At 59.1% G+C, this 26042-nt stretch overlaps 2 protein-coding genes and 1 long non-coding RNA gene across 10 annotated transcripts in view; 2 read left to right on the plus strand and 1 right to left on the minus strand.

Moving 5' to 3' along the window:
- KHK (ketohexokinase) lies at nt 1-14578 on the plus strand. Of its 6 annotated transcripts, none has more exons than XM_084836047.1 (8): nt 1-183; nt 628-744; nt 3962-4096; nt 10848-10920; nt 11911-12057; nt 12341-12429; nt 13427-13584; nt 13758-14578. In XM_084836047.1, exons 1-8 carry the CDS (start codon nt 23-25, stop codon nt 13841-13843), a joined length of 966 nt encoding a protein of 321 aa, XP_084692173.1. In that variant the 5' UTR covers nt 1-22; the 3' UTR covers nt 13844-14578. The 6 variants fall into 6 exon arrangements, with proteins under 6 accessions (XP_084692173.1, XP_084692355.1, XP_084692088.1 ...); XM_084836229.1 differs by having other exon boundaries at nt 11911-12006; nt 13758-14577; XM_084835962.1 differs by lacking the exon at nt 3962-4096 and adding an exon at nt 4159-4293 and having other exon boundaries at nt 13758-14577.
- LOC146360418 (uncharacterized) lies at nt 8880-24704 on the minus strand. Its single transcript, XR_014788078.1, has 4 exons — nt 24584-24704; nt 23346-23442; nt 22356-22425; nt 8880-10294 (listed from the first exon to the last, which is right to left on the minus strand). It is a non-coding gene; the product is annotated as an uncharacterized LOC146360418 (long non-coding RNA).
- Nucleotides 24059-26042, plus strand: part of ABHD1 (abhydrolase domain containing 1) — a 9904-nt gene continuing 7920 nt past the window's right edge. For all 3 annotated transcript variants that reach the window (XM_084835388.1, XM_084835480.1, XM_084835570.1), the window contains exon 1: nt 24059-24174. In XM_084835388.1, the coding sequence (XP_084691514.1) occupies nt 24091-24174 (84 nt within the window). In that variant the 5' untranslated portion in view covers nt 24059-24090. The remainder of the gene's footprint in view (nt 24175-26042) is intronic.

Raw genomic sequence — 26042 nt, forward strand, 5'->3', positions numbered from 1 at the left:
AGGCCGGAGCGCGCCGCGGCCAATGACTGCGGGGCGCCCGGGCCTGGCGCGAGGGGCCCGCCGGACGCGGGGGCGAAGGCCGCGCGCGCCCATGGGGGAGAAGCGGGTCCTGTGCGTCGGCCTCGCGTGCCTGGACATCATCAGCGTGGTGGACCGCTACCCGGCCGAGGACTCGGACACCAGGTCCGCGCTTCTGCGCCGCCGCCGCCGCCGGGGCGGCCGGCAGGCAGGCAGGCAGGCAGGCGCGGCGCCCGGGGATGGCGGCGGCCGCCGGCGGCGCGGGGGCGAGCGGGGCCCCGGCCTGGGCGCCTGGCGCGACTCCGTCCCGCGGAGCAGCGCCCCGCCCCAGCCTGCTTCCGGGCGGGCGGGGAGGCGGCCGAGGGCGCCCAGGGGAGCCGGCCCGTGGGGAGCCCGGGCCCCGCCGGGAGAGCTTGGGGCCTTGGCCGTCTCGTCCGCCGCGGCCCCCCGCTCGCGAGCCCCGGAGCGCTGCCGGGGTTCGGCCCGGCGCCTGGCCTGGGCGCGGAGCGAAGGGCCGCCGCCGCCGCCTGCCTGAGCAGGGAGGCCGGGGCGGGCGGGCGGGCGCCGGCGCTTCCGGCCTGGCTCGCTTCCCTCCTGGCTTGCTTGCAGGTGCCTGTCGCAGCGCTGGCAGCGCGGGGGGAATGCCTCCAACACCTGCACCGTGCTGGCCCTGCTGGGCGCGCCGTCGGCCTTCATGGGCTCGCTGGCTCCGGGCAGCGCTGCGGAGTAAGTGCCGGACCGGCCGGGGCGCGGCGGGCGCGATGCCTCCGTCCGCTGGCCTGGTGGAGAAAAGCGATGGGGGGCGGGAGCAGCTACCAGCAGGGCCGCTCTCAGTTTGCGGGGGTCTCCGACGCGGGGCGCTCCCCCCCGGGCGGGTCCCTTGCCCAGCAGCGCTTTGGCGACGCCCGGGGCAATCGGCTAAGAGGGTCAAGGCAACAGAGCCCAGTCTGGCGAGGCGAGCGTCGGCGCCCCGGTGGCAGCGTGCCGCTGGGCCCCTCGGAAGGCGCCCCCGCAGCCAGGCCTCAGGGTGGCGGCGGTTCCGTCGCCCTGCCCTCCCGGAGCCGGCCCCCTTTGCTCATCCTTCCTGCGTCCCTGCCATGAAGCCGGCTTGTGCCCGCCCTGGGGTGGGGGAAGCCTGCCGGCGGCTGTGCTAAGGTCTACTCAGAAGTAAGTCCGATTGAGTTCAGTGGGGCCTACTGTGAGGTAAATAGGTTTAGGATTGCAAAATAAATGTATTATCACAGAAGCTTCCCTGGACTGCTCTTCCTCGTGTGCATGAAGTGCTACCCTCAGCGGGCAGGTGCGGTGTGTGTTTTGTATATTGGGGGTGGAGAATGGAAACTGTGGCTAAATTAGTTAGTTAACATTACAGTGCTAAGATTGGCAGCGTTATCGCCAATTACTGCTACTGTGAATGATCAGCTGTGCTTATCTTGCATACATTTAACCGAGTAGTCACAAACAGTGCTTTTTGCATTCCTTGCCCTTTGACTGCACAGCTCACCAGCGTTTCTGTGTGTGCACGCGCATTGCACGTGTGTTCCACCCGTACCTGTCAAATGAAGATAACATTCCATGCATCTGATGTGAAGGTCGCAGGAGCCCCGAAGTTGAATCAGACCCAAGGGGCCTCTCTGGTCCAGCGCTGCCTTGGGAAGCCCAGGAGGAGGAGGAGATGGGGGCAACAGTGACCTCCCACTCATGTTCCCCAGCAGCTGGCGTGCAGTGCCTCTGACACTGGCGGGAATATATGTCATTTTCCTCCTTAAATTAGCACCCTCTGGGCACATGGCACTATACAAAAAATAGGCATGATGGGTCACTGCTGCAGCAAGGTTATAATCTGAGCTAGATACAGTGAAGCAACAGAGGACGGGGGAAGCGGAGGGGGCCGTGGGTGTGCGGGTGCATATAGGATTATTTCAGTTGCACATGCTTTGTCTTACAGGATGGGCACCTTGTGGCCCTCCAGATGTTTTGCTCTAAAACTTCCGTGATCACTCACCACTGACTGTGCTGGCTGGGCTGATGGGAGTTATAGGCCAAAATGTCTGGACGGCCACAAGTTGCCCACCAAAAAAATAAGGCATAGGCACTGGGGGATGATCCAAAGGCTTCACCCCAAAAATGAGATGTGAGGAGGGGCTTAAAAGAAAGATAGGAGGTGGCCACATCAGATGTTCTGGGAGGCTGTACCAGGCATTAAGGGTAGCCACGGAAAATGGAGGGAGTTGTTTTGGGCAGCAGGAGACCTTTGTGTGGTTGAGGGTGGTGGAGTTGGATGAGCAAAGGCCACGGGGAGGGACGTATTGGGATAGAAGTGCAGAGCGGTCAGTAGGGGTGAGGCTTTGAAGGCAAGGACAAGACTGTCATGTAGGATCCAAGAGTGGATAGGAAACCAGGGGAAGGATATCAGGAGTGCCTGAGTCACACCCTCAGAACAGGGGGATTGTTCTGGCAGCAAAGTGCTGGCTGGATGCGGGTGAGACAGTGGAAGACCAGGCAGAAGAAGGACGTGGACTCCAGCCCATGAAAGCTTCTTGCATCTGATGAAGTAGACTAGAGTCCATGGAAGCTGATCCTGTAATAAATGTGTTAGTCTTCAGCATGCGACAAGATTCTTGGGTCGTTGCTTTTTTGCTGCAAGTGTTACCCTTCTGGAAATTGCTACAACATTTGTTTGAGCACAACCACTAAACCGCACTAGCTGTGCAATCCAGTGCCGGTTTATTTGGAGGAAAGCCTGACTCCCAAGGCAGAGGGGCTACACTGATTCCCACCCCCACCTCCCAAATTTCAGTTCAATTATTTTGGACTAGGAAAAATTTGAGATAAATAGCACATGAAATTAACTTACTTTTAACAGCATACTTTTCCCTCTGTCTACTAAATATAACTCAGACATGCTGAATCAGATCTCAGTTGCCTTAAAGCAGCAGAATATTTTCCAAACCAACCTTTTTCCAGGAAACCTAAAGCAAACTGGTTTCTAGCCACACCGCACATTGTTGACTCTGGAGGGAGAGCTGGTCCTAGTGTGTTGCTCAGAGCCACAAGTCCCGCTGGGACTCAGCATTTCATCCTTGCTGTCTTACATGATTTCCAGATTTTGCCTAGGTTTTGCTAAGATGTACTTGGCTTAATTCAGCTCTGGAGCCCAGTACAATGATGGGACTCAGCTTTGAAAAATATGAAATGAAAAAGCAATAATAAATACAAAACCATCAAAGAGTCTTGCACAATTAAAGACGAACACATGTATTACAAGTCAGGAGCAGTCCTTGCTTGAGCCAGGGCCCAGTAAGAGTCCTGGCGCTTGGCTTCAGGCAGTGGGGGAGAGTAAAGAAGCACGTGCTTCTGTGCATGTACAGAATGCCTTGAGTCATCTCTGAGCAGCCCCGCAGCTGAAAGGCAACCCCACGCTTTATTCGAGGCGAGGGGGTGGGGCATTCCCACGATGCCCCTGCACCTCTGGTTTCTAGAAACTAGCTGTGAGTATTTGGAAGTGGGATTCTGCGTTATTCGCATGATGGGGACCCCAAGCACGCCGCTTGTAGCGAAGGGAAAGCGGGGCTGGCGCCATCCGCACTCGGGCCCACCGCCTCCAGCGCTCCCGTGGCCTCACGCCTCGCCTTAACGCAGCTGGAATCTCATCGGTTCGCCTCTGTTCGGCGGGGCGGGGGGCAGAGGTGACGCGGCTCTTCGGCCGTCTCAGGGTTGTCGGCTGGGCTGGGCTGGAGCCGGAGGGCGCCCGGCCGGGGGCCAGGCTGCTGGGGGGGGCGCGCCTGCCGCTCAGGAGCTGCTGCCTCCCTCGGGCGGTTCCTGCCGCGCCGGGCTCTCCGCGGCGCCAGCCCCCGCGAGCCGGCAGCGGCGCTCCTGCTGGCTGGAGGGCCCCGCGCGCCTGCCTTGAGAGCCCCCATGCCGCTGTTCTCCGCCCCCCCAGCTTTGTCCGCGAGGACTTCCGGCGCTGCGGGGTGGACCTCGCCCACGTGGCCGTGCGCCCGGCCTGCGCCTTGCCCATCTCGGTGGTGATCAGCAACTCGGCCACAGGCACCCGCACCATCCTGCACGCTGCGAGGTGCGTAGGCTGAGCGTCGCTCGCCCGGAGCCCTAACCTCTCTCTCTCCCCCCGGCCCCAAGCTTCATCCTGTCTGATTTCCAGCGCCGCGGCGTGGATGTCGCCCACGTGGTCTGGCAGGGGCGCGGGGAGACGCCGTGCGCTTGCTGCCTCGTCAACTGCCGCAACGGCTCCCGGACAGTCACTCTCTATGACACGTAAGGCCCGGCCCAGCGCGGCTGCCGCCGCCTCGACCCCCCCTGCCAGTGGGGGGCGCCAGAGAGCTCGCTGCCTTTTGCGCCCGGCCGGCGGGGGGGGCAGGGAGGCCCCGGCAGCCCGCCAGGCGCTGCCACGGATCTCGCCAGGGCCACGTTCGCGCGCACAGCCCTTTGGGCGCGAGCTTTTAATGCTTCCATTCCGCTTGGGGGGAAGGAGAGCCCTGCCCTGTTCAGAGCCTCCCCGGAGCCCCCGGGCTTGTCTGGAGGCGGCAGAGCGAGCCGGCCCCTCCCCTTGGCGCGAAGAGAGGCATTCTGGGAATTGGGCAGCACTCCCCCCCCCGTAAAGGCAAAGCAAACACATTCGGGGGCAAGGGGGCACGTTCTACACCGCGAAGAGCCGAGCTCGGGGGCCGGTGTGAACCGCCGGAGCGGCCGCCCTGTTCGCCCGATGCAGCGAAAGCAGCAGAGTCTTGGGTGCCACAAACCGCCTTTGGCGTTTTGCTGTAAAAATTAAGCGCCCCGTGCGCATTTGCGCAATTTAATCTGCATCTTAACGCGCTTGCGTGATCTGTTCTGCTAAGGATGGGCAGGGGCCGGGCGCGACTCAGGGCGCGGAGGGGCCGTCGACCAGCCGCGCCTCCCGCCCGGGGCGCTTCGCTCAGCCGCCCTTCTCGGCTGCTCCGATTTCAGCGGGCGGCCGCTGCTCCGCCGCTCCCGCTGAGGCCTTTCAAGGGCCAGGGAGACTCGGGGCCACGCTGCACGAGGCGCGGGGAGGCCCCGGCTCTCCTCACAGCTGGGCGAGAGGGTTCTGTAGCCGCGTGGGCGGGGCGCGGGATCTTCTCCTGCCCGACCGCCCCCCCCCCCCCCAGCTGCTGTTAGCCCCGCGGCGCTCTAGATGGAGGCTGTTTCCCCACCGCAGGGCTCTGAAGAGGCCGATTAGATCGGGAAAGGGCTGCGCACACGGGCGCGCGTGCGCGTGCATGGCCGCCTGAGCAAATAGGCAGCGCTCTGCAGCTGTGGGAGCCTGCTGGGAGGCCCAGTAGCATCGTCTGGCTCTGCGCTTCTCCCTTGTGTGAGATTTCAGCAGCAGGCACAGCAGCTTCCCAGCCTGGACATTTACTCCCAGGGCTTCACTGCACGTGATCCTCCCTTGTCGCCCCCCCCCCGCCTCCCCCCTGAGCCGTGCTTCCAAGAGCTGCCTTGCAGGCCCAAAGGAAGCTCCTGGCGGCGCCAGAGGCGGGAGGGGGTGTCCTTGCTTCCAGCGCCTGCTCTGGGGGCAGCTTCCACTCAAGTTGGGCTGGCCAGAGGCGAGGAGGCCCAGGCTCCTGTGCCGTTGTAGGAGGGCGGGCGGGCGGGGGGCAGGAATGCTGCCCTTCATGGCAAGCGGCAGCCCTGAACTGCCCCTTCTGTACTGCTGCTCCAGACAAAGCCCTTGCTTGGCCCTGAGCACCAGACACCTTTGGCCTTGGCTCCCAGGCAAGGGAGCTGCCTGGGCCCAGGACTCCTGGGTTCCCCGGCAGGGAGTAAGAATCAGGGAGCCAGGACTTTCAGGCACTAGCCCTGAGCAGGAGCCCTGCAGGTCACAGCTTCCCTTCTCTCTGTGAGGGGCCTAACAGGTGGAGCGATGAAGAGTGAGGTGACATCTAGCATGCACTCCTTCCACCCCACTTCCTCGTATTACTAATTATTCCTAATATTAATGATTAATCTAGCATGTTGAATGTACAAAGTGCATTGTAGTTTTTATCTTGTTGGTCATTACTCAGTAGCAAAGTTGCCCCTTTTTTCTAGCAAGGCATTTCCTTCTGCCTTTAACAGCAACACAGCAAGCAGGGGCTCCAGAGGCATCAGGGGGCAATGCCCCACAGGCCAAATTTCTGCTTGCCACACAGCGGCTAAAGGCGAGTTGTCAGCCCTGCATGCTCACTGCTGTTCCCATTTTACTGACAGGAGGCCATGAGCCTGAGAGATGGGGGCTGCTCAGTAAGTCAGAGGCTGAGCAGCTAAGATGCCCAGGGTCCCATGTAGTGATAATCTTTTTTCCTTTTTGAACTGTGTTTATTTTCTACTAAGAAACAACACAGGAACAGGTCCCCCCCCTTGAGATCTAATCATAAAGATACATTCAGACAATACAAAAAATGCAGTTCAGAGCCACATCACAGTGGTCATAACTCCCCAGTACATGTAAATCAGGGAATATTGGGCACCCCTGTGGCTGCAACAGACACAGATGCTGTGTCAAGTCCCAAGACCTGAACTTGTCTGTAACCTCTGGCTTACGGCCCAGTTTAGGAGCCAAGTAGAGAGGCTTGCTGGAGCAGGTTCAGAAGGGCGTAGATTCCCCTGTGCAGTACCCCGGAGTGATGCCACCCACTGGGAGAAAAAAAGGGAACATCCCTGCATGGACAGTCAAGATCTCATTCACTGTTAATTCTTGGTAGATTGCTAATTCAGCCCAATGCAGCCAATCAACTTCACCAGTGCTAATTCCTGATCCTCCTTCCTGGGAATTGTGTGCTGCGTTTTTTTCGTGACTTCCTGTGATCCCCCACGAGCCTCTTTGGCTCACGGGATGAGAGTTGCTGGTGTTCCAGCCCAGAGCAGGAGCCAAACCTGGGCTCTGGATCATAGCAGGTGAGAGGCTGGGGCTGCCCAGGACCCCACCAAGGAAGGCAGACACCAGCCTCCACCCTCTGACTGTGCTTTTTGGAAATTGCAAATAGCTAAAAGGGCTGTTGGGAAGAAATGGGGCAATGCTTGTGTTGGAGAGAAAAGGGGAATGGGAAATCCCCTCCTTCTCCCCCTCAGAGGGCTTTGAGTAGTCCCCCCTCCATCATGTCCCTCCTTCTTAGGAGGCGGTGGGGCACGGGTGGGGGCGGCTCCATTTGCCCCTTCCCCATCCTGGCCTCTCAGTGTTGGAGGCTGAGGGGAAGGGCTCAGCCTTTGAGAAGGATGCAAGTCAGCTCCTCCAGGCTGGGGCGGGGTGTCCTTGGCCTCTCTCACCTGCTGGGAGAAATGCACCCTGCCCCACCAGCAGGCTGTTATGGCCTGGTTAATGATCCCCATGGCCAGGATGCCGCCCACAGCACTTTGCAAGGCAGCTGTGGTGGCCTTTGTACTGGGGGCCAGTCCCACCTCTCTGGTTCTGGTGGTTAATCATTGAAATGGGCCCATTTGGGTAGAGTTCAGCCTCTGCAAATGGAGGCTGAGAGCCCAATATTAACCCTTTGCAGGATGAGCATCTCCATCTCCAAGGGCTGCCCAGTGTGGAGCCCTCAAACTCTGCTGTCAGCGTGCAGGATCCCCGGCAGAAAAAGACAGGTGTTAAGAGCATAGGAGGAGCCCGTTGGCTGCAGCTGGGTCAGACCAAACACCACTGTACTCTAGCATTCAGTTCACACAGGTTCAGATCCCTGACAGAGAGTCCCCAAGCAGGACATGAGTGCAACAGCATCCTCCTGCCCATGTTCCCCAGCAATGGCTACACAGAGGCAAACTGCCTCCAATACTGGAGGCAACCTATAACCATCCTGACTAGTAGCCATGGATAGCCTTCACCTCTCTGAATTTTTCTAGTCTCCTTTTAAAGCCATTCAAGTTGGGGGCCATTGCTGTACCATGTGGTTCTGAATTCCCTAGTTTAACGCTGCACTGTGTGGAGACGTCCTGCCATGGTTTGTTTTCATGGGATGACCCCACTGGGTTCTAGTATTATGAAAGAGGTAGAAAAACTATCTCCGCACCACGTATCCTTTTATGTATACATTTTATGTATAATTTTATGTGCCCCTCGCTCGCCTTTTTGAAGCTAAAGATCCCCAGCCTTGTAACCTTCCCTCAAAGGGGAGCTGTTCCAGCCCCTGGACCATTTTGGTTGCCCTGTTCAGCACCCGGTGCCACAGGGAGATCAGAATTCTACAGTGCACTCCAAATCCAACTTCCTTTGGCTGTGGAGAGCATTTATTTCCATGCATGCTGAATAGACACAGTCAGGCTCCACAGCGCTGGGCTCTTGGGCAAGAGGGAGCGACTCTCCCAGAGGTTTCCACTTCAGCCCCTCTCCGTGGAGGCCTGCAGCGTCCCTGGCTTGCCAGGCAGGCAGTAGGCACAGGACCAGAGACTGCTGTGCCTTTGCCCCAGAAGAGCCAAGGGCCGAGACATTATCCCGGGCTGGGCTGGACCAGAGGCTGGCACCGAGAGCTCCAGTGGCCCCAAAGCCCTGCCAAAGGCAGCTGCCCAGGGGGTTGCGTCCCCCCTTGGAGTTTGCAGAGTGGAGGGTGAGCGCATCGGGTGGGACACACGTATCAGTCCATTCTAGTCCGTCACACCTTGGAGAACATGAGCCAAGAGGTCCGCCACATTAGAATTGCACTCTGAGATCCCTTCTGCCCAGACCCTAAGGCCAGCTGTTGGGCATGCAAGTTCAGGAGGAAGAAGGGCCATAGCAGCTGGAGGGCAGCTGCCAGGGTGGGGTGCGTCACGCATCCCCACTGTCCGGATTTGGGAGTATGGATGCCCAGGCTTCTCAGTCCAGTTCAGAGACATGCTTAGAGGCAGCCACTTAGAGATGTGTGGTCCAAACATCATGGTTCTTTATAGGACTATCTGAGAGAGGTACTGGACAAATTCCAGCAGGCACTGGTCAACATTAGCAACATTTATAAATGTTAAGAGAATTACAATTTTTTATGAACATTAACCACAAAACTGAAAGTACTTTAATATCCCTATAATCTCTCATAACCCTGTAACTGTTGCAGCAGTTCACTTACAGGCTTTCCTTGTCTTTGGAGAGCTGTATCTTGCTCTTCAAGACAGCTGGTGATCGGTGTCTCCCTCTGTCTCATTCTGTAGCTGCAGGCCTCCCGATCTACCTGCTCCTCACAGCCATCCTGTCCCACACCATTCTCTCCACATCCAGTTCTTCACTGTCCACAGTTCTCTCCACATCTAGTTCCTTCCCGGTCCTACTGGCCAACTCAGCACCCTGTCACCCCATCAGGCTTCGCTTCCCTCCATCCTTCCAACCATCTCTTAACTGCTCCCCCTGTCCATCTTCCTCCTCCCCAACATTCCACTATTACAGCACTTGCCACACAAAACTCTTTGGGATTGGTAGATCAAACCCAATACCATGTTGTTGTTGTTCAGTCGTTCAGTCGTGTCCGACTCTTCGTGACCCCATGGACCATAGCACGCCAGGCCTTCCTGTCCTGCGCTCTCTCCCGGAGCGTGCTCAAGTTCATATTCATTGCATCCGTGATGCTATCTAGCCATCTCATCCTCTGCCGTCCCCTTCTCCTTTTGCCTTCAGTCTTTCCCAGCATCAGGGTCTTTTCCAGGGAGTTTTCTCTTCGCATTAGGTGGCCAAAATATTTGAGCTTCAGCTTCAGTATCTGTCCTTCCAATGAGCACTCAGGGTTGATTTCCTTTAGGATGGACTGATTTGACCTCCTTGCAGTCCAGGGGACTCGTAAGAGTCTTCTCCAGCACCACAGTTCGAAAGCATCAATTCTTCGGCGCTCGGCCTTCCTTATAGTCCAGCTCTCACAGCCATACATTACTACTGGGAAAACCATAGCTTTGATTAGACGGACCTTTGTCGGCAAGGTGATGTCTCTGCTTCTGACTATGCTGTCTAGGTTGGCCATAGCTTTCCTCCCAAGGAGCAAGCGTCTTTTAATTTCATGGCTACAGTCACCGTCTGCGGTGATCTTGGAGCCCAAGAAAGTAAAATCTGTCACTGCTTCCATTTCTTCCCCTTCTATATGCCAGGAAGTGATGGGGCCAGATGCCATGATCTTAGTTTTTTTAATGTTGAGTTTCAAACCAGCTTTTGCACTCTCCTCTTTCACCCTCAACAAGAGGCTCTTGAGATCCTCTTCGCTTTCTGCCATTAGGGTGGTATCGTCTGCATATCGGAGGTTGTTGATAATTCTCCCGGCAATCTTAATTCCGACCTCTGATTCATCCAACCCGGCATTTCTCATGATGTACTCTGCATATAAGTTAAATAAGCAGGGTGACAATATGCAGCCTTGTCGTACTCCTTTCCCAATTTTGAACCAATCGGTTGTTCCATGTCTGGTTCTTACTGTTGCCAATGAATTGCTCCCAATTCACATAGCAGGAAAGAGAAACTGACATTCTCCTCGTCAGTCCTCTGTACAAGACAGGAATAGAGCCTCCATGTTCCGAGGCAGTCTGCTTGTTTACTGGAGCCTGGAGACAAATGCCAAAGGGTCCCTCTTGTCATCCTGCCCTGCCTACGAGCGCCTCAAAGGCATCTGTCTTGGGGCTGTGGAAACAGACTGCTAGACTGGATCCTTCGGCTTCCAGTCATGGCAACTCATGTTTGAGCTGGGGTGGGTAGTTGGGAGGAAAGGTTTAGCATTGTTATGTCTTGGTACTTTTGAAACAGGCATGCACTTTTTAATCCGTTACCTGCTCCGTGCCTTCAGGTTTCTTTCATAACCTTGGGTGGGAGAGGGATCCATCAAGCCTTTGTGTCCATCCATCTCATAGACTTTTGTTCCCCCCTCCGTACACAGCAACCTGCCAGATGTGACAGCTGCTGATTTTGAGCAGGTCAACCTGTCTCAATACAAGTGGATCCACTGGGAGGTGAGTGAGCAAGATTCTGACTGGGAGACGGGGGGATCCAACCTGCACCATCTGTTTGCATGAGGGGCACTGGGGGTGGCAGGAGCTGCCAAGATTAGGCTTCCCTGGCACATGGCCATCTTTTTGCCCACTGGCGGCTGTGGCCAGGTGCTGCTCAAACTGTACCCTCCCCCTCCCCGACAGTAGCTGGCCTGTGGCTCACACTTGGCTTCCAGGCTTCTCCAGTAAGACGGCCACTGCCACTATGCCACCCGCCCACTGCTGTTGGCGCCCCCACCTGCCTTTATGGGCTTGAACATTTGGGGACATTTATTTGAGGTTTTTAGGCCACTTTTGGATATAAATGCCCAATGTGGTGTGCTACATTGAATTATAGCTATCAGATCTTAAAACAACAAACACACAAATACACAATAAAAGCAAAACCAATAAATAAAGGAGGCCCAACTTCCCAAAGCACAATGGAAAAGGGTTTTACTGGCTTCTGGAAGGATGACAAGGAAGGAGACACAAGGGCCTCCCACAGGAAGGCATTCCAGTGTTCCAGGGCCCTGGCAAAAAAGGCCCTGCTCCTCATGGAGGCCATCCTTGCATCCACATAAACTGGTATTTTTGGCAGAGCATTAGTAACTCTTTGCAGTGAGCAGGGGGAGCTCGCCTGGGAGGAAAGGTTCCCTGGAATCAGATGGGCAGCCAGTGCGGATCCTTCAGAGTGTGCCAACTTAGGCCTATTAGCTCTTGGGAAGGCAGCATTCTTCACTAGCTGTGAAATTTCCTGACCATCTTCAAAGGCAGCCCCACACAGAAGGCGCCGCAATAATCTAGCCGAGAAGTGCCCAAAGCATGGATGACGGCGGCCGGCTGGCGAGTGGTGGTGCAGCTGGCCTAGCAGCCGAAGCGGAGAACGGGCACCACGAGCCCTGCCTGGGCTCGCAAGAGCAATGTCTGGTGCCTGCCCCCCAGCCGAACACGCTCTTCTCTCCCTCCCAGGGCAGGAACGCCTCAGAACAGGTGAAGATGCTGCAACGGGTGGAGGAGCACAACCACACCTGCCCAGCCCCTGAGCGCGTGACCACATCTGTGGAGGTGGAGAAGCCCAGGCCCGACCTGTACCAGCTCTTTCCCCACGGAGATGTGGTAGGGAGGGAGCCCGGGGCGTGTGCATGGCTGCCCTGGGTTGAAGGAGAAGCCACAGTGCTGGGGACCAGCCTGCCCCTGCCCCGGGCTGCTCTGTGTGGCCGCAGAGTGGTGCCTCTCGCCCTCTGCACCCTGGCTGCGCTCGGGCGGTTCCCATCGTGGCCTGGCCGTGTGCCCCCCACGCCCCTTTGTGCACAGGGAGGGTGACGCCATGCAGAGCTTTGAGGGCTGACCCAGGGAAGCAGTGGTGACCTTGCTGCTGCTCCCCCCCCCGCCCCTCCAGGTGTTTGTCAGCAAGGACGTGGCCAAGGAGTTTGGTTTTGGCTCGGCCCCTGAGGCAGTGAAGGGGCTTTTCGGGCGTCTGAAGCTGGGGTAAGTGGGGGAGGGGGCAAGGTTCCCTGGGCCCCTGCAGGGAACCTTGCAGGGAACCTCCCCTGCACGAAGGGGAGCAGCGGAACGGTGTGGAACAGCCTCCCCAGCCAGGTGTGGGCACTGCACCTCCCATAACTCCCAGGCTGAGGAAGGCTGCAAGGGAACCCCAGGGGTGGGGGGCACCAACCATGGCACGGGGGATGGGCTGGGCGGAGGGCCCCTGCTTGGCATGCAGGAGGGCCCTGGTCCCATCCGCTGCAGCATCTCCAGGCAGGGCTGGGAAAGGCTCCTGCCGAGAGCCCGGAGGGGGCCGGCAGCGCTGGTCTAGGCGGACCCAGAGCCCAGGCAGCTGCCGGCGTTCCTCAGGGAGCCCCAGACAGCTGCCCTTTGGCTCCTTGTGGAGGCCTCCCGGTAGCAGCCTGGACTGAGGGTGACTGTCCTTTTTGGGGGCGGGGGGCGGCCACAGTGCCGGGCTTCCTCTCATTTGGCAGGGCCACTGAATGCTGGAGAGCGGCTCCTTGCTGTTGCCTTTCTCTGCCTGCCTTTTGTTAGGGCTGAAGGAATCCCTAAGGAGCGAGTGTCATAGCTGCCCCCACGACCCTGAAGTCATCCCCTCACCAGGTCACAGATGACAGGGGTACCCACCCGTCTCCTCCCCGGGCCCCCAAGGCAGGGGGCCGGGCTCGGGGTGGAGAGTGGGTGGGCCTCACGGGGGGGGGGTCCCGCGCTCCGTGAGCCAGTTTAGGGACCTCCGCAGGCCAGAGGGGCTCACCGACAGGCCCAGCGCCTCCGAGAGAGAACCTGGTGGGGGGGAGTGGTGCTGGGCACGGCCATTCCTAGGCTCCACCCACAGTGGGCGGGAGAGAGAAAGGAGCCGCCACCCCCCACCCCCCGCCGGCCAGGCCTCTGCTCTCAGCACCACTCCTGCCAGCGGCCGCGGGGTCAGTGGGACGGGAGGCAGTCTCCACCCCCCTCCACCCCAGTGTTCCCTTCCCAGGGCCACCTTGATCTGTGCTTGGGCCGAGGCCGGGGCCGACGCAATGGGGCCAGATGGGCTGCTGGTGCACTCAGACGCCTTCCCCCCAGAGACGGTCGTGGACACGCTGGGCGCCGGAGACACATTCAACGCTGCCGTGATCCTCGCTCTCAGCACGGGTGAGTGGCGGGCGCCGCTCCTCTCTCCCCTGCCAGCCCCGTGTTGCCTGCACGGGGCCAACGTGCTGCAAAACAGCAGGAGGAGGGAGGGGTCAGGGGCTCCATCCTGCCCCCTCCAATCCCCTCTGTGCCCACCTGCCTCGGGGCTGAATGGGCACTCTGCTCCGTGGCAGGGAAGCCTCTTCACGCTGCACTGACCTATGGGTGCCAGGTGGCTGGCCGGAAGTGTGGGCTGCACGGCTACGATGGGATCGTGTGAGCTGCGTGCCGGAAGCCGCACCTGCTGCTGGGGTTGTGACCCACCAGGTGCCAGGTCTTCCACTGGGGCACAGGCGCTGCATCTGGTGCACGCTCCTTGGGCGGGGGGGTGGGCTCAGCCAGGCTCTCTGACCTGCCTATACTGGGTGGCTTTTCCTGGGCTTCTCCCCTTGCTGGTGCAGGGGAGGGGGCTGGCCTGCGTGCCACTTCTCAAATGTAGACCAGTAAAAGGCTCAAACCTGAGGCTGGCCCTCTGTGCAAGCAGCTCCACCCAGGAGGGAGGATGTAACGCCTCGGGCCTGTAACCTGAGTAGTTTTAGGGGGGCCTAGAGATCCACAACACTTAGCTTTGGTTCATTATTAAGTGCAATTTCCTTGCTAGTGGGCCTCTGAGCTTGTGAGATGAGTCAAAGGTCAACATCGCCACCTCAGCACATTCCATGCTAATGCACTACCGTTTATCTTATCAGGGCCTAGGAAGTGCCTGAGAAGTGAGGCTCTGTTTACAGGTGCTGGGGAAGTTCTGCTTGTTTTCCTCCTGTTAGGCTATGCTGGAAAAGTTGCAGATGAACGCTAATTAATGCTTGCTGCTGTCATGCTGCCTCACTGCTAACATGTATGGTGTAAGACCCATTGTACTCCTTGGCTCTGGGTTCAGAGAAGCTGTCTGATCTGACCACTGGGCATGCCTGTGTACTGTAAGCACTCAATAAAGTCTCCTTGTAAGCAAACCTGGATCTGGCTTGTCACTTCCGTGGAACCTCCAAACCTTAGCAGCCCACGGCTGGGAAATACGGAGGCGCTCTGCCCCAGCCAACCAGGAGGCGGAGGAGCAGCGCAGGCCAGGCCAGAGGCACCCGCAAGAGAGCGGGGTGCTCTCGGCCCACCTGTTGCTCCTCAGGTGGCTGGGCACCAAGTGAGGCGGGAGCCCTGACCTGGGACCCAGATCATGGCTGCTGCTGGTGACTAGCAGGTGCCTAGCTGGCCATGGTCCTCGGAGGCCATGGCGAGCAGAGAATGGTGAGCGGCGCCACTGGCTGCCTTGATCCGGTATGGCTGCGACTGCCTCGCTGCTCTAGGCCCCGTTGCAGCAGCTCCCTCCTGTGGCGAGTGCCAGACACCAAAGCCGAGCCCAGTGGCCCTGTACGCCTCCCCTCCCTGGTTCCTTGGAACTCATTGCTCCCCTCTTCTGGGGTAGAAACACGCGCATGTTAGAGACGTTTTATCGGCAGGCCGAGGGAGGGGGGAGAGAAAGGACACCGAGGCACAGCAGGGAAGGGATGCCACCGCCACACGGCACGGCCCCTCCGCCAAAGGAACTTGCCAGGAGTGGCTGGGCAGGAGGCAGCTGGCCTCCCAGGCCCAGGGAGAGGCCAACCCTCGCCCTCTGCTCTCCAGGAAGGGAGGAAGGAAGCCGCCTCTGTTCTAGGAGGAGACCTCCTCTTGGGCCAGGCCTGGGGCTGAGTGAGACTGAATGGGTAAACCCAGCCAGGTGGCAACCCGGTGGGGACACCCCTTGCAAACTGCTGAGAGCTTCGGCTGTTGGGCAGCGTAGAGGTAGAGATGATGACAGTGGCGAGAAGAAGGGCAGCCGCCTGTGTCCACCTGCGGAAGGAAGGGGTGGCGGGCCAGGGAAAGCGGGGCCATCTGGCTGGGCAACATACTGTTGCTCCCCACTCTCAGCCGCCACCCTGAATGGGCCGGGCTGGGGATGGGCATCCATGCTGAGGCCGGGAAGGGGGTGTCTGTGGAGATGCTGGAAGAGCTGGGTGCAGACTGGACAAGAGGGATATTTGGGACTCCTCTGGCAAAACGGGCTAGGTGGGAAGCAGCAGCAAGCCGGGATGGGCAGCATGGGCGGGGAATGCCACCCTGGCTGCCCGCCTGCCAGTGCCCCTCCCTGAAAGTGCCCCTGGCAACCTCTGGGCCTCGGCCCCAGCCACCCAGTGATGGCTCTTCTCCTGGCCCAGGCAAGTCGGTCCCCTGGTGCAGGAGCCTCGACCCCTTGTGGCGGTGGGTCCCTCAGTGCTTCCTGGCCGCTGCCCCCTTCGTGCTTCTGTGGGAGGGGGCCTGGCGAGGGGGCCTCCGCCCCTCCCTGCTCCTGAACTGCCAGTGGTGCAGCCGGGGGCTCTGCTGCACCTTCCAGGGCATGGGGATCTGGGCCCCCGCCCCAAGTCTGTCTGCATTGGGAGGAGCCCATAGCTCTGCTCCATCTTCTTCACTGGGGTGGGGGCAAAGAGGGCCTTGCCCTGCTGGGGGCATGAAACAGCTCGGGGGGCTCTAACAGTCCACCCCAGGTGAAGTCCCAACTCTCCAGGAGGCAGAGGACAGGGCGGAGGGAGCATTTCCCGTGTTAACACACGCCTCTGCCAAGCAAAAATGTCATCCTCGGTGGCTCCCCTTTTCCTGTGCTTTTGTTCTCTGCTTGCACGTCTGTGTTCTTATTCAAATATGAACATAAATGGAGCCATGCAGGATCAGGCCAAAGGACCCTCTGCTCATAGGCATCCAGTTGGCCCCTGCAGGAAGCCCATGAGGAGCACGTGTGCGCAATAACCCCCCCCCCCCAGCAGCAAGCAAAGTGCAGCTGTCTCCGATCCTGGGGGGTGGCACACAGGACCCACAGACTGCCACTTCCTCCACAAACGTCTCTAGTCTGCCTTTGAAGCCGTCTGAGCTGGTGGCTGCCACAACCTGTGGAGGCTGCTTCCACAGTTAACCACTCGCAGCATGGCAAAGGCTTTCCCTTCCTCTGTCCGGAGTCTCCCACCACCCAGAACTGGATTGAAATAGACCTGAGGACAGCCCAGGGTGCCTTCTGTCTGCGCCCCGCATCTTCCATCCAAGCCTTAAAATTGCCACTGGCTTATCCGTGCCAAAGGGAGCCGCGGCATAGAAGAGAGGGGTTGCGTGGCAACCAAGGGCAGGCTGAGGCCCTGTCTGATGCAGAGGTGGGACACCAGGCAGTGAGAGCCAACCCAGCCTCGGGGGCTGCTTTGGGGGGTGGGTGTTCCTACTCCAGCCCTTTGTATGAGCCGCCTGTGGGTGATGCTACAGGTTTGGGCCTGGACTCTCCGCCATCTGCTCTGGTGCCACCGTGACTGCTGGCCACAAGCCGAGAGCCAGGCCCGTGCAGGAGCTGCATGGAGGACCATGGCTGCCCACACAAATACCGCTGCTGGAAGGCAACTCCATGGCCCCCTGCATTACCTGTGGCTGACCCTGAAGCTCAAATGGTGGAGGGGACTCCATGGCCTGATGGGGGACTGCCCGGTCCCAGCAGCCTCCCACCCTCAGATGTCTGAAAGCTCCACAGAACAGGTGAGTCCGGGGGAGCCCCACACTCAATCAACAGGTTCCCAGGAGGCTCCAGCTGACTTCCCCTGCAGATGCCACCCCCACCGGACACCAAGAGGTGGAACCGTGCCTATCACGTCAGCTGTGGGCTGCCTGTGGGCCTGTTGGGATGCCAGGTCATTCAGCAGCTGCATGAACTCCATGCTGTTCAGCTGACTGCTCTTATCCTAGCCGTGGAGAGCAAAGAGAAGCAAGTGCACTACAGACATGGGGGGGGGGGGCAAGGATGATGTGAGCCACAACGAAGCAGTGGCCCAAACTGCCCAGAGTGAGAGCCACCACTGGGGACCCACTGGCCATTGGGCTGCTGTTTGTCTCTGGCATAATACAATCACAGAATAGTAGGGTTGGAAGGGGCCTACAAGGCCTTCGAGTCCAACCCCCTGCTCAGTGCAGGAATCCAAGCCAGAGCATCCCTGACAGAGGGCTGTCCAGCCTTGTCTTGAATGCCTCCAGCGTGGGAGAGCCCACCACCTTCCTGGGGAATGGGTTCCATTGTCGTATTGCTCTAACAGTCAGGAAGTTTCTCCTGATGTTCAGCCGGAATCTGGCTTCCTGTCACTTGAGCCCGTTCTTCCGTGTCCTGCACTCTGGGATGATCGAGAAGAGATCCTGGCCTTCCTGTGACAACCTTTCAAGGACTTGAAGAGCGCTATCATCTCTCCCCTCAGTCTTCTCTTCTCGAGGCTAAACATGCCCAGTTCTTTCAGTCTCTCTCCACAGGGCTTTGTTTCCAGTCCCCTGATCGTCTTTGCTGCTCTCCTCTGAGCCCTCTCCAGCGCATCTGCATCCTTCTTACTACCCACCTCTCCTTCCTGCCCACCGGAAGAGCCACCGCAGCCCAGCAGTCGCTTGTGCAGGCTAGGCTCCTCCCCTGCCAGTAGCTGCTGGACTGGGGTGGGAGCGGGAGCATCACCACTATGTTGCTGAGCTTTCTAAAAAAGCACCAAATCAGTCCTTGGCTGCTGACGGAACCAAGAGGCTGGCCTGGAGGCACTTCGCTGGGTTTGAGCAGGGCTGGGTCTGGTCAGCGAGTGGCTGGATGGGGAACTGCTTGGAAGCCCCCCCCCCCCCCCATTCCATCACGGAAGAAAAGCAGATTATTAAGTGTCAGAGATATATTTGCTAAACTTTGTAGCATGGAACAAATGTGCCCTGAGACACACCACCGTCAGCCACATCTGTCTCCACACAAGAATCCTACACTGGATTACATCGTTCAATTTGTCCACGGTCATCAACCTCCTTGACAGCTGGGCTGCAAAGCAGACTTTTCTTGGGCTGGGAAGCAACTTGCACGTCTGCCTGGAGCTTGCTACAGATTCTGCAATGGGTGGGGTGGGTGGGGGGAGACTTGTGCAATTCTCACTGCGTGCTGAAAGCCTACATTTGTAAATGGACAGATTACTGGAGGGGGGGCAGACGACCACATGCAACCCCCTCCTCTCCCTACCTGGGGCAAAACAGCCAACCCAAAAGTCGAGGCACATGGGAACAGTGGGAAATTGCTTGATAAATCTGCAGACAGCAGTTGCAATCAGCAGTCTGTTAAGACTTCTAGTCAAGGTGAAAAAGAAGATAAAAAACTTTATTCAAGGTAAAAAAAGAAACACACTTAGTAATCCCAGCTGTCGGAAAATAAAACAGCACCTCAGTGTAGACGGTGGAGAAGAAAGTGAGGAGGCAAGATCAGAAGAGAAGTGGTCAAAACAGAGCAGCGAAGAGGGGCAACTAAAGATGGTTAGGCAAGTTAACCTCTTATTTAGCAGAGGGAGGATTAGTCAGCAAGGGCAGAAAGATGATCACAGCTCCCGCCTCCTGCCAGCCCAGACAATTGGCTAGCAAGCGTTGTCGCCCTCCCTAACAGTGCAGGCAGGGTTTGCTGCAGCTGGTTAAGGCTGAGCACAAGGTGGGAGCAGCAAGAGAGAACTCCAGAGGGAGCTGTGTGGGATCGGGCCACCCCTCAGGGCTAGAAGCATGCATCTTTTAATCCGGGATCGTTGCTGGGCTTGCTGCAGTTCAACCCACAACTTAAAAAGCAAATGTTTCACATCTGATGCTCTTTGGCAGTTTCAGTGAAATACAGGAGTGGCTTAACTGCAGCAGAGGAGTGAGAGCGGGCTGCTGCTGCGGCCCAGAAAGAGCCCCCTGCCCTGCAAGCTGAAGGGGGCAGCTGGGTGGGGCTACTTTCCCGTCAGCCTGGCGAGCTGACTAAAAGGAGAGTGTTAACTGCTTTCTGGGTGGGGGAGGGAGGAGAAGGGGTCTGTGTGTTGCGGGGTGGGGTGGGTGGGAAGCGTTGTGTCCCTTGGAGAGGAACCAGGGCTGAGCTGCTCACCTTGAGGATGTGGGGCAGGGGAGAGGCACCTGGGGTTCAGATTCGGGGGGGAGGGGAGTTCTTGAGGGTATCGGTGGGATGGATGAGAGCTAGGGTGTGAATTAGAGGTTGGGTCAGGGGCGTGTGTGTGTGGGGGAGGAACCTTCCTGCCAGTCTGTCCCCATCTAGATATGGCCTGTGCCAAGTCTGTGGCCCTCCCCTGGCCCTCTGGCCTTCTCCAGCAGGCAAAGGGGTGATGCTGGGTCCAGTGGGGACAGGCGGTGTGATGCCAATGGGAACTCAGAGACACCTTCCCTGGGTGAGGGGGGTTCAGGATGGCGTGACCCCTGGAATCCTGGGGGTGGACCCCAAGGCAGGGAGGGGCGCCAAGGAGCTCCCAGGTCCCCCTCCACATGCTCTGCTGGGATTAACGGGGCCCCTTCAATGCCCACAGCCCCCCACCTCTGTGCCAACTGCCGCCCCCCGCTCCTCGTGCCTGCGGTGCTGCCCGGCTGGCTGGCAAAAGGAGCAGCGAAGCAGCCCGCCGCCGCCGCGTCCCCTTCGGGGCCTGGCCTGGCGCCAGAGCCCCCCCAGGTCACGTCCTGCTGCTGCTGCCGCCAGTGCCAGAGGTCGGTGCGGTGGCAGAGTCAGGCACCTGCAGACACAGGGATGCCAGAATTGGGCCAGTGACATGGGGGCGGCTGGAGAAAACGGCACGGGGCGCATGGAAACGGCCCAAGAAGGCGGGCCGCCGCCCAGCGGGAGCACGCATCCAGCCCCCAGGTCCAGCGCGGAGTGCTCCCCGGCATTCCGTCTCCGAGTGCGGTCAGCCAGCCAGCCACTCCCGCGGCCAACGGCAGCCTGGGCGCAAGCCCTTCACACGCGCGCACTCCCGCGGCCCCCGAGAGGAGGCGGCGGCAGAAGCCGGGACCTCGGAGGGGGGGGCTTGCGGGACGGGCTCTCCCGCTTCCAGCGGCGGGGGCTACTTTCCGCACATCACGCCCGCAAGCAGAAGCCCAACGCATCGGGGAGAGCGGCCTTCTCCCGGGCACTCCGCTGGCTGAGCAGGGAGCGGGCCGGCGACTCCCGGAGAGGCCAGAACCGGCGCCGGACGGCTTTGGGCTCCAGGGCCTGCACCCACCCGCGGGGGCCGCCGGTGGCGGGGGACACAGACCTCCCCGCTCCTGGGACTGGTGCGTCGCTGCCGCCAGCGCACGCCCGGGGCCACGACGCAAGGCGGGCGGCGCTCCCGCCTGCCCCTGGAGTTGCCTCCGGCCCCTGGGCCGCCCAGTCTCTCGTCGGCTGCCCGGGCTTTCGCCACCACGGGCAACCTTCGGCGCGTCACGCCCCGCAGACTGCCGAGGGCTGCTTTCGGGTTTCACAGAGCTCTGGTGAGCGTCATGCCAGGCAGGGCGCCTGCGCAGAAGGGAGCGTTGCGAAGGTGCACCCCCTGCCATCCTCGGCCTTTGCCTCCCCCCCCCCCCCCCGGCCCAGATGTGGCTCCGATCAGAAGGCCGGAGCGGCGCGGGAGGGGGTTTCAATAGCTGAGGGTGGCGAATGGCCCAGTTCCCAACACCTACCATGAGATAACTGAAAGATTAATTCCTGTCATAAACCAACATAAATACAATTAATTTCTCCAATCCTATTCTTGCTGCATTTACAGGTGATGGTTGTTTTTGCAAATATCTCAACTTGATGTTCACTGAACTAAAACAGCCAATTCACTTATCCAAAGACATCCTTAAATCTAACAATCATTTCAGTCGGATCTCTGCATAAAATGGGCAGTATATGTTGTGTGACGCATGCAGCCTCTCCAACCCAGGACATAACCTGCATGCAGCCAAAGGCATGCCCTGAAATCTCCTTTGTAGCAGCAGTACAGAGGATAAAACACTGACCCACCCCACCACACCACACTAATCTTAGTATTTTGCCATTTAATCCCTTGATTGGCATTCACACCCACAGGAACTGGTTTCATGTTCTAGAGACCGAATATTTGGGAGGTCTAAATCCTGGGATTCTCTGAGACAGAAACTTTTAGCCTGAGTAGCCTCTTATCATGATCAAAACCTCAAAGGGTGTATGTGCGTGCAAGAGCCTGTGTGTGTCTCTTGTTCCAAAGCAATTTCATCCATGCAAAAAGTATGCACTTTTTTGCATTATGTAGCTAGTTCCCAGACCCCTCGCACAGACCCTACAGCTTCCGCACAATGCACCTGAATCCAAAGGCCTACGGGGGCCTTGAGTCAGGCTGGAGATCTCACTTCATGGAATTCTATCTGTTCAGGACAGATCGGAGGAAGGGCTTCTTCACACGGTGCAGTTAAACTATGGGATTCGCTACCACAGGATGTAGTGATGGCCACCAGTTTGGATGGCTTTAAAGGGGGGCTAGACAAATCCCTGGAGGAAAAGACTACCAATGGCTACTAGTCTTGATGGCTATATGCTACCTTCAGTACCACAGCAATGAGCCTGTGTGCTCCAGTTGCTGGGGAGTATGGGCGGGAGGGTGCTGTTGCGCTCATGCCCTGCTTGTGGGTTCCCAGTTGACAGCTGGTCGGCACTGTGTGAACAGAATGCTGGACTAGATGGACCCTGGGTCTGATCCAGCAGGGCTCTTCTGATGTTCTTATGAAACCAAGCTCCAGATAAAGAGCTGAGGCCCCAACACAGTGTGGGAGGCCAAGAACTGACCCTGCGAAGACTGCTGGCACCACCCCACTCCTTAAATCCAGACTGCAGTTGGGTGGCAGACTTGAACTTCATTTATTTTTTTAGTGTTGAGGGAACATGGGAACTACCTTTAAGCTACAATCATATATTCACTTACCTTGGAGTAAGTCTCCTTGAACTCACTGGGGCTTACTTCTGAGTAGCCATATATAGGATTGCACTGTTCACTGTAATAAAAGCAGAAAATTGCAGAAGCTACATTCCTTGCCCCAGCCAAAGATTTAAAGTAGGTACCCAAATGCTTACAGTTTGAGACTTGCTCCATCTGATTACTATTGTCCATGTTCTCCTACCCCTACAGAAAAACACCTTAGCTTGATCATAATTAATAATTGAATTGTGAGATAAAAACAATCGAGAGGCATCTTCATGATCAACAATTTTACTGTGGCGGAAGTGTTCATGGACCTGAGTCAGGTGAAGCAGACTTGAGTTGGGGAACGCTTCTGCAACGATAAACCTGTCCCTCCTGAAAGTGCCCCTAGACCCTCTCGTTTTCCCCTTTTTCCAGAAGGGGCCTGGAAATTGTTAGACCCAGTGGGTTCCTCAAGCCAAGTCCCTTTCTCAGTCTCAGTTTAACTTTCCTCACTGGGTTGTCATGTGGAATAAAATGGGACAAAACCCTGCTGCCCTCAATTAAAAGCTTGATGCAAATGTGATACACAAGAAGAGGTTCAGGGGATTGAAATTCCATGCCAGGAACGTGAGAGGCTGGCCAGGGAGCCTCTGGTGAATGTGACAAGGGTCTTTTGTCCATGCTCAACGGCACTCCTTTCATATCTCATGAGCCAGGGCGTTCGAAGCCCCCCCCCCCGCCGTTTTTCCCCTCAGAGAACCACACCAGCTTTCCCCCCAGGACTACAGTCTTAGCAGTCCTCTCCCGAGATGCCACTCTCTTGTCCCATGCGCTTTCTCCCTTCGGCCCCCACAAATGCCCTCTTCCGGCTCATTCTCTCTAATTCTAACTGCCCGCCCCCCGCCACTATCATCCCAGGGGCCCCGCCGACGCTCCTGCTGCTCCCCTCCCCGCGGGCAGGCAACGTTAGGCCGTAGTCTTATGGCGGGGGTCAGGGGGGCGCACACCTACCGCTCCTCTTCCGCACAGCGGGCCATTCCATACTTTGAAACTGCTTCTACGTCGCTGATACGTTAGGCAGCGAGAGGAGAAAAGGTCCTACCCGACCCTGCTGAAGAAGAGGAAAAAGAAGTGCTCTGCGCACGTGCAGCTCCGCATTCCAAACGCAGCGGAGTCGTACACCGTCAGGCTAACGGAGCGCGCCTGGCGCGGAACGGGGCCGCGAGAGTGGGGCTGGGGCTCCGATCTCGGCGGGCCGCGCATCCCTAAGAGCCAAATCGCTTCGGCACCTCGCGCCGCTCCTGCGGAGTTCCGGCTGTTCTGACCAAACCCCAGAGCCGGTTCCCTGACATCGGAGCCAGCCGCCTCCGCGGGGAGCGGCCGACGTTTTGCTGCAGAAAAGGGGAGCGGGTCGAGGCGCGACCGGCGAGGGGGCGCCTCGGACCACGGCGGCCTTCCTCGCCCAGCGCCCCGGCCCGGCCGCACGCGCGCCGCCTCCTGCCCGCCCGGCCGCTGGAGCGCGCCGGCTCGCCGGGCGGGCGCCCCCGGGCGCGCGGAGAGCTCCCCGGGGCTCGGAGGGCCGGGCGCCCAGGCAGCGCGGGGCGGCCCCACCACGGCGGGCGCCCAGAGGCGCGGCCTGGCCCGGCGCCCGAGGCGGCCCGCAAGATGGCCGCGGGTGGGCGGGGCGGGCGCCGCGGGAGGGCCGCCCTCGCGCCTCCGTGGCCGCCGCCGGCCGGGCCGGGCCGAGCCGAGCAGGATGCCGGGGCTGCCGCTGCCGCTGCCGCTGCTGCTGGGCTTCGGCGGCGCGGCGCTCGCCTACTACTGGGCGCGCGTCTCCCAGGTCAGTGCCCCGCCGCGCCGCGCCCCGCCGGCACCCCGGGAGTGAGCCGTGGCTCGGCCGGCCGCGCCGCGCCGCGCCCCGGCCCTGTCGCAGAGCGCCTTTCGCCCGCCGCTGAGAAGCCGCCAAGCACGGCACCCAGGAGGGCAGGCGGCGGGCCGGGCCGGGCCGGGCCCCCGACGGGCTTCTAGGCAGGCGCCGGCTGCCGCTGCGCCTCGCGCGCCCCCCTCTCGGGTGCCCCGCCCGGCACGGAGAGCCGCCGCCGCGGCGGGCGGGCGGGCCGGCTGCCTCCCGGCCCTTGCTGCCCGGCAGTGCTGAGCTGATGGCGGCCTTGGCGCAAGGCGGCGTCCTGTGTTCTAGACAGCCTTTGAAGGCAAGCGCTCTGCACAGCCTCAGAGGCATGCGTTGTTACCTCGGGTGTGCTAAGGCTGATCCTTACTCCTGCAAGCAGGTTCTGGAACTTTCAGTTGAGTATCGGCCCCGGGCAGTCACCAGACACGTTCCGCCGGTGCTGCGCCCCGCCTCCCACGGCCGCCGCCTCCTCTCGCGCTCCCCGCCCCTCCGCAGCGCCCGCGCTTGGGCCGGGGGCTCCGCGCGCCCCGGGCCTTGTCCGCAGGGGCGCCGCTGCCCTGCCGCAGGCAGCCGGGGCGGCCTGCCGGGGCCTCGCCTCCGGCGGCTCAGGCGTTCCTCCGTTCCCACAGAGACGCGGCTTGCTGGCTTGCGCCTCCGCCCTGCCTGCGGAAAACACCACACCTGGCAGGGTGTTCTTGTGCAAACAAACGCCTTCGTAGCAGGGCCGGCCCAGACTGCTGGTGGGTCAGGAAGGGGCTGGCCCAGACCCCGCCAGCGGGCAGCCTGGTGGGATCATGGGCCCAGTGTGCGGCTGCTGTTGAAACGGCGAACTCCAGGCTAAGCGTCATTAGAAAAGCCACTGGGGACAACACAGCCAAGATCATGCCAGCAGCGGCGTGGTGGCAAAGCCAGAAGTGTGGGGCCCCTTTGTGGCAGTCACTGCCACGCTCCCTTCTAAGCTTGTACAAGCTTGTAAGATACACACAGTGCAGCTGAGAGTGAGGCCGGGGGATTTCCATTGGACATTGAGAAAAATGCAGGGTGGGAGAATCTTTTCCACCCACTCAAACACAAACGTTTCAGGTTTTCAAAAGATGATACTCTATGGAATCTCCACCCTCATGGACAGATCCCGTCTCCTTCAAACAGCCCCCTGGCACACTCCCTTAACACCCCAACATTACCCATTAGCCTTTCCTAAGCTCCTTCATTATATCTCTCCCATCCTGCAACAGAAACATCCACACACCCAGCTGGATTGAAACACACACACCTTCTTTCGCCCCTGAACTGATTTTTTTCTGTTTCCCTCCCCTCCCCCAAGGTTTGTTTGCCCAGATACATGCCAACCTTGCACCAAAAATTGTAGCTGGCAGAGCATAGAATCATAGAATAGTAGGGTTGGAAGGGGCCTACAAGGCCGTCGAGTCCAACCCCCTGCTCAGTGCAGGAATCCAAGTCAGAGCATCCCTGACAGCCTCATCTTGAAGGCCTCCAGTGTGGGAGAGCCCACCACCTCCCTAGGGAATGGGTTCTTCCAAAGTATTAGCTGTCCTGCCCAATTTTGTGTCATGTGCAAATTTGATCAGCATTCCCTGCCCCTCCTCCTCCAAGTCATTCATAAAAATGTTGAAGAGCGCTGGGCCCAGGACTGAGCCCTGCGGTACCCCACTCGTTACCTCTCCCCAGTTTGAGGAGGCCCCATTGATAAGCACTCTTTGAGTCCGATTCTGTAGCCAACTGTGGATCCACCGGATCGTTATTTCATCTAGCCCACTTTGAGCTAGTTTGCGCATCAG

Source organism: Heloderma suspectum, chromosome 1 (assembly GCF_057233095.1).
Source record: "Heloderma suspectum isolate Gila_16-S chromosome 1, 16-S_ref, whole genome shotgun sequence".
In the NCBI taxonomy this organism is placed as follows: Eukaryota; Metazoa; Chordata; class Lepidosauria; order Squamata; family Helodermatidae; genus Heloderma; species Heloderma suspectum.

What these genes read in the sequence shown, in the direction of transcription:
- KHK (XM_084836047.1), top strand. Translation starts at nt 23, where the DNA reads ATGACTGCGGGGCGCCCGGGCCTGGCGCGAGGGGCCCGCCGGACGCGG. An exon ending in GCCGAGGACTCGGACACCAG is followed by an intron (nt 184 to 627) that starts GTCCGCGCTTCT and finishes GCTTGCTTGCAG; the next exon opens with GTGCCTGTCGCAGCGCTGGC. An exon ending in TTCGGGCGTCTGAAGCTGGG is followed by an intron (nt 12,430 to 13,426) that starts GTAAGTGGGGGA and finishes TTCCCTTCCCAG; the next exon opens with GGCCACCTTGATCTGTGCTT.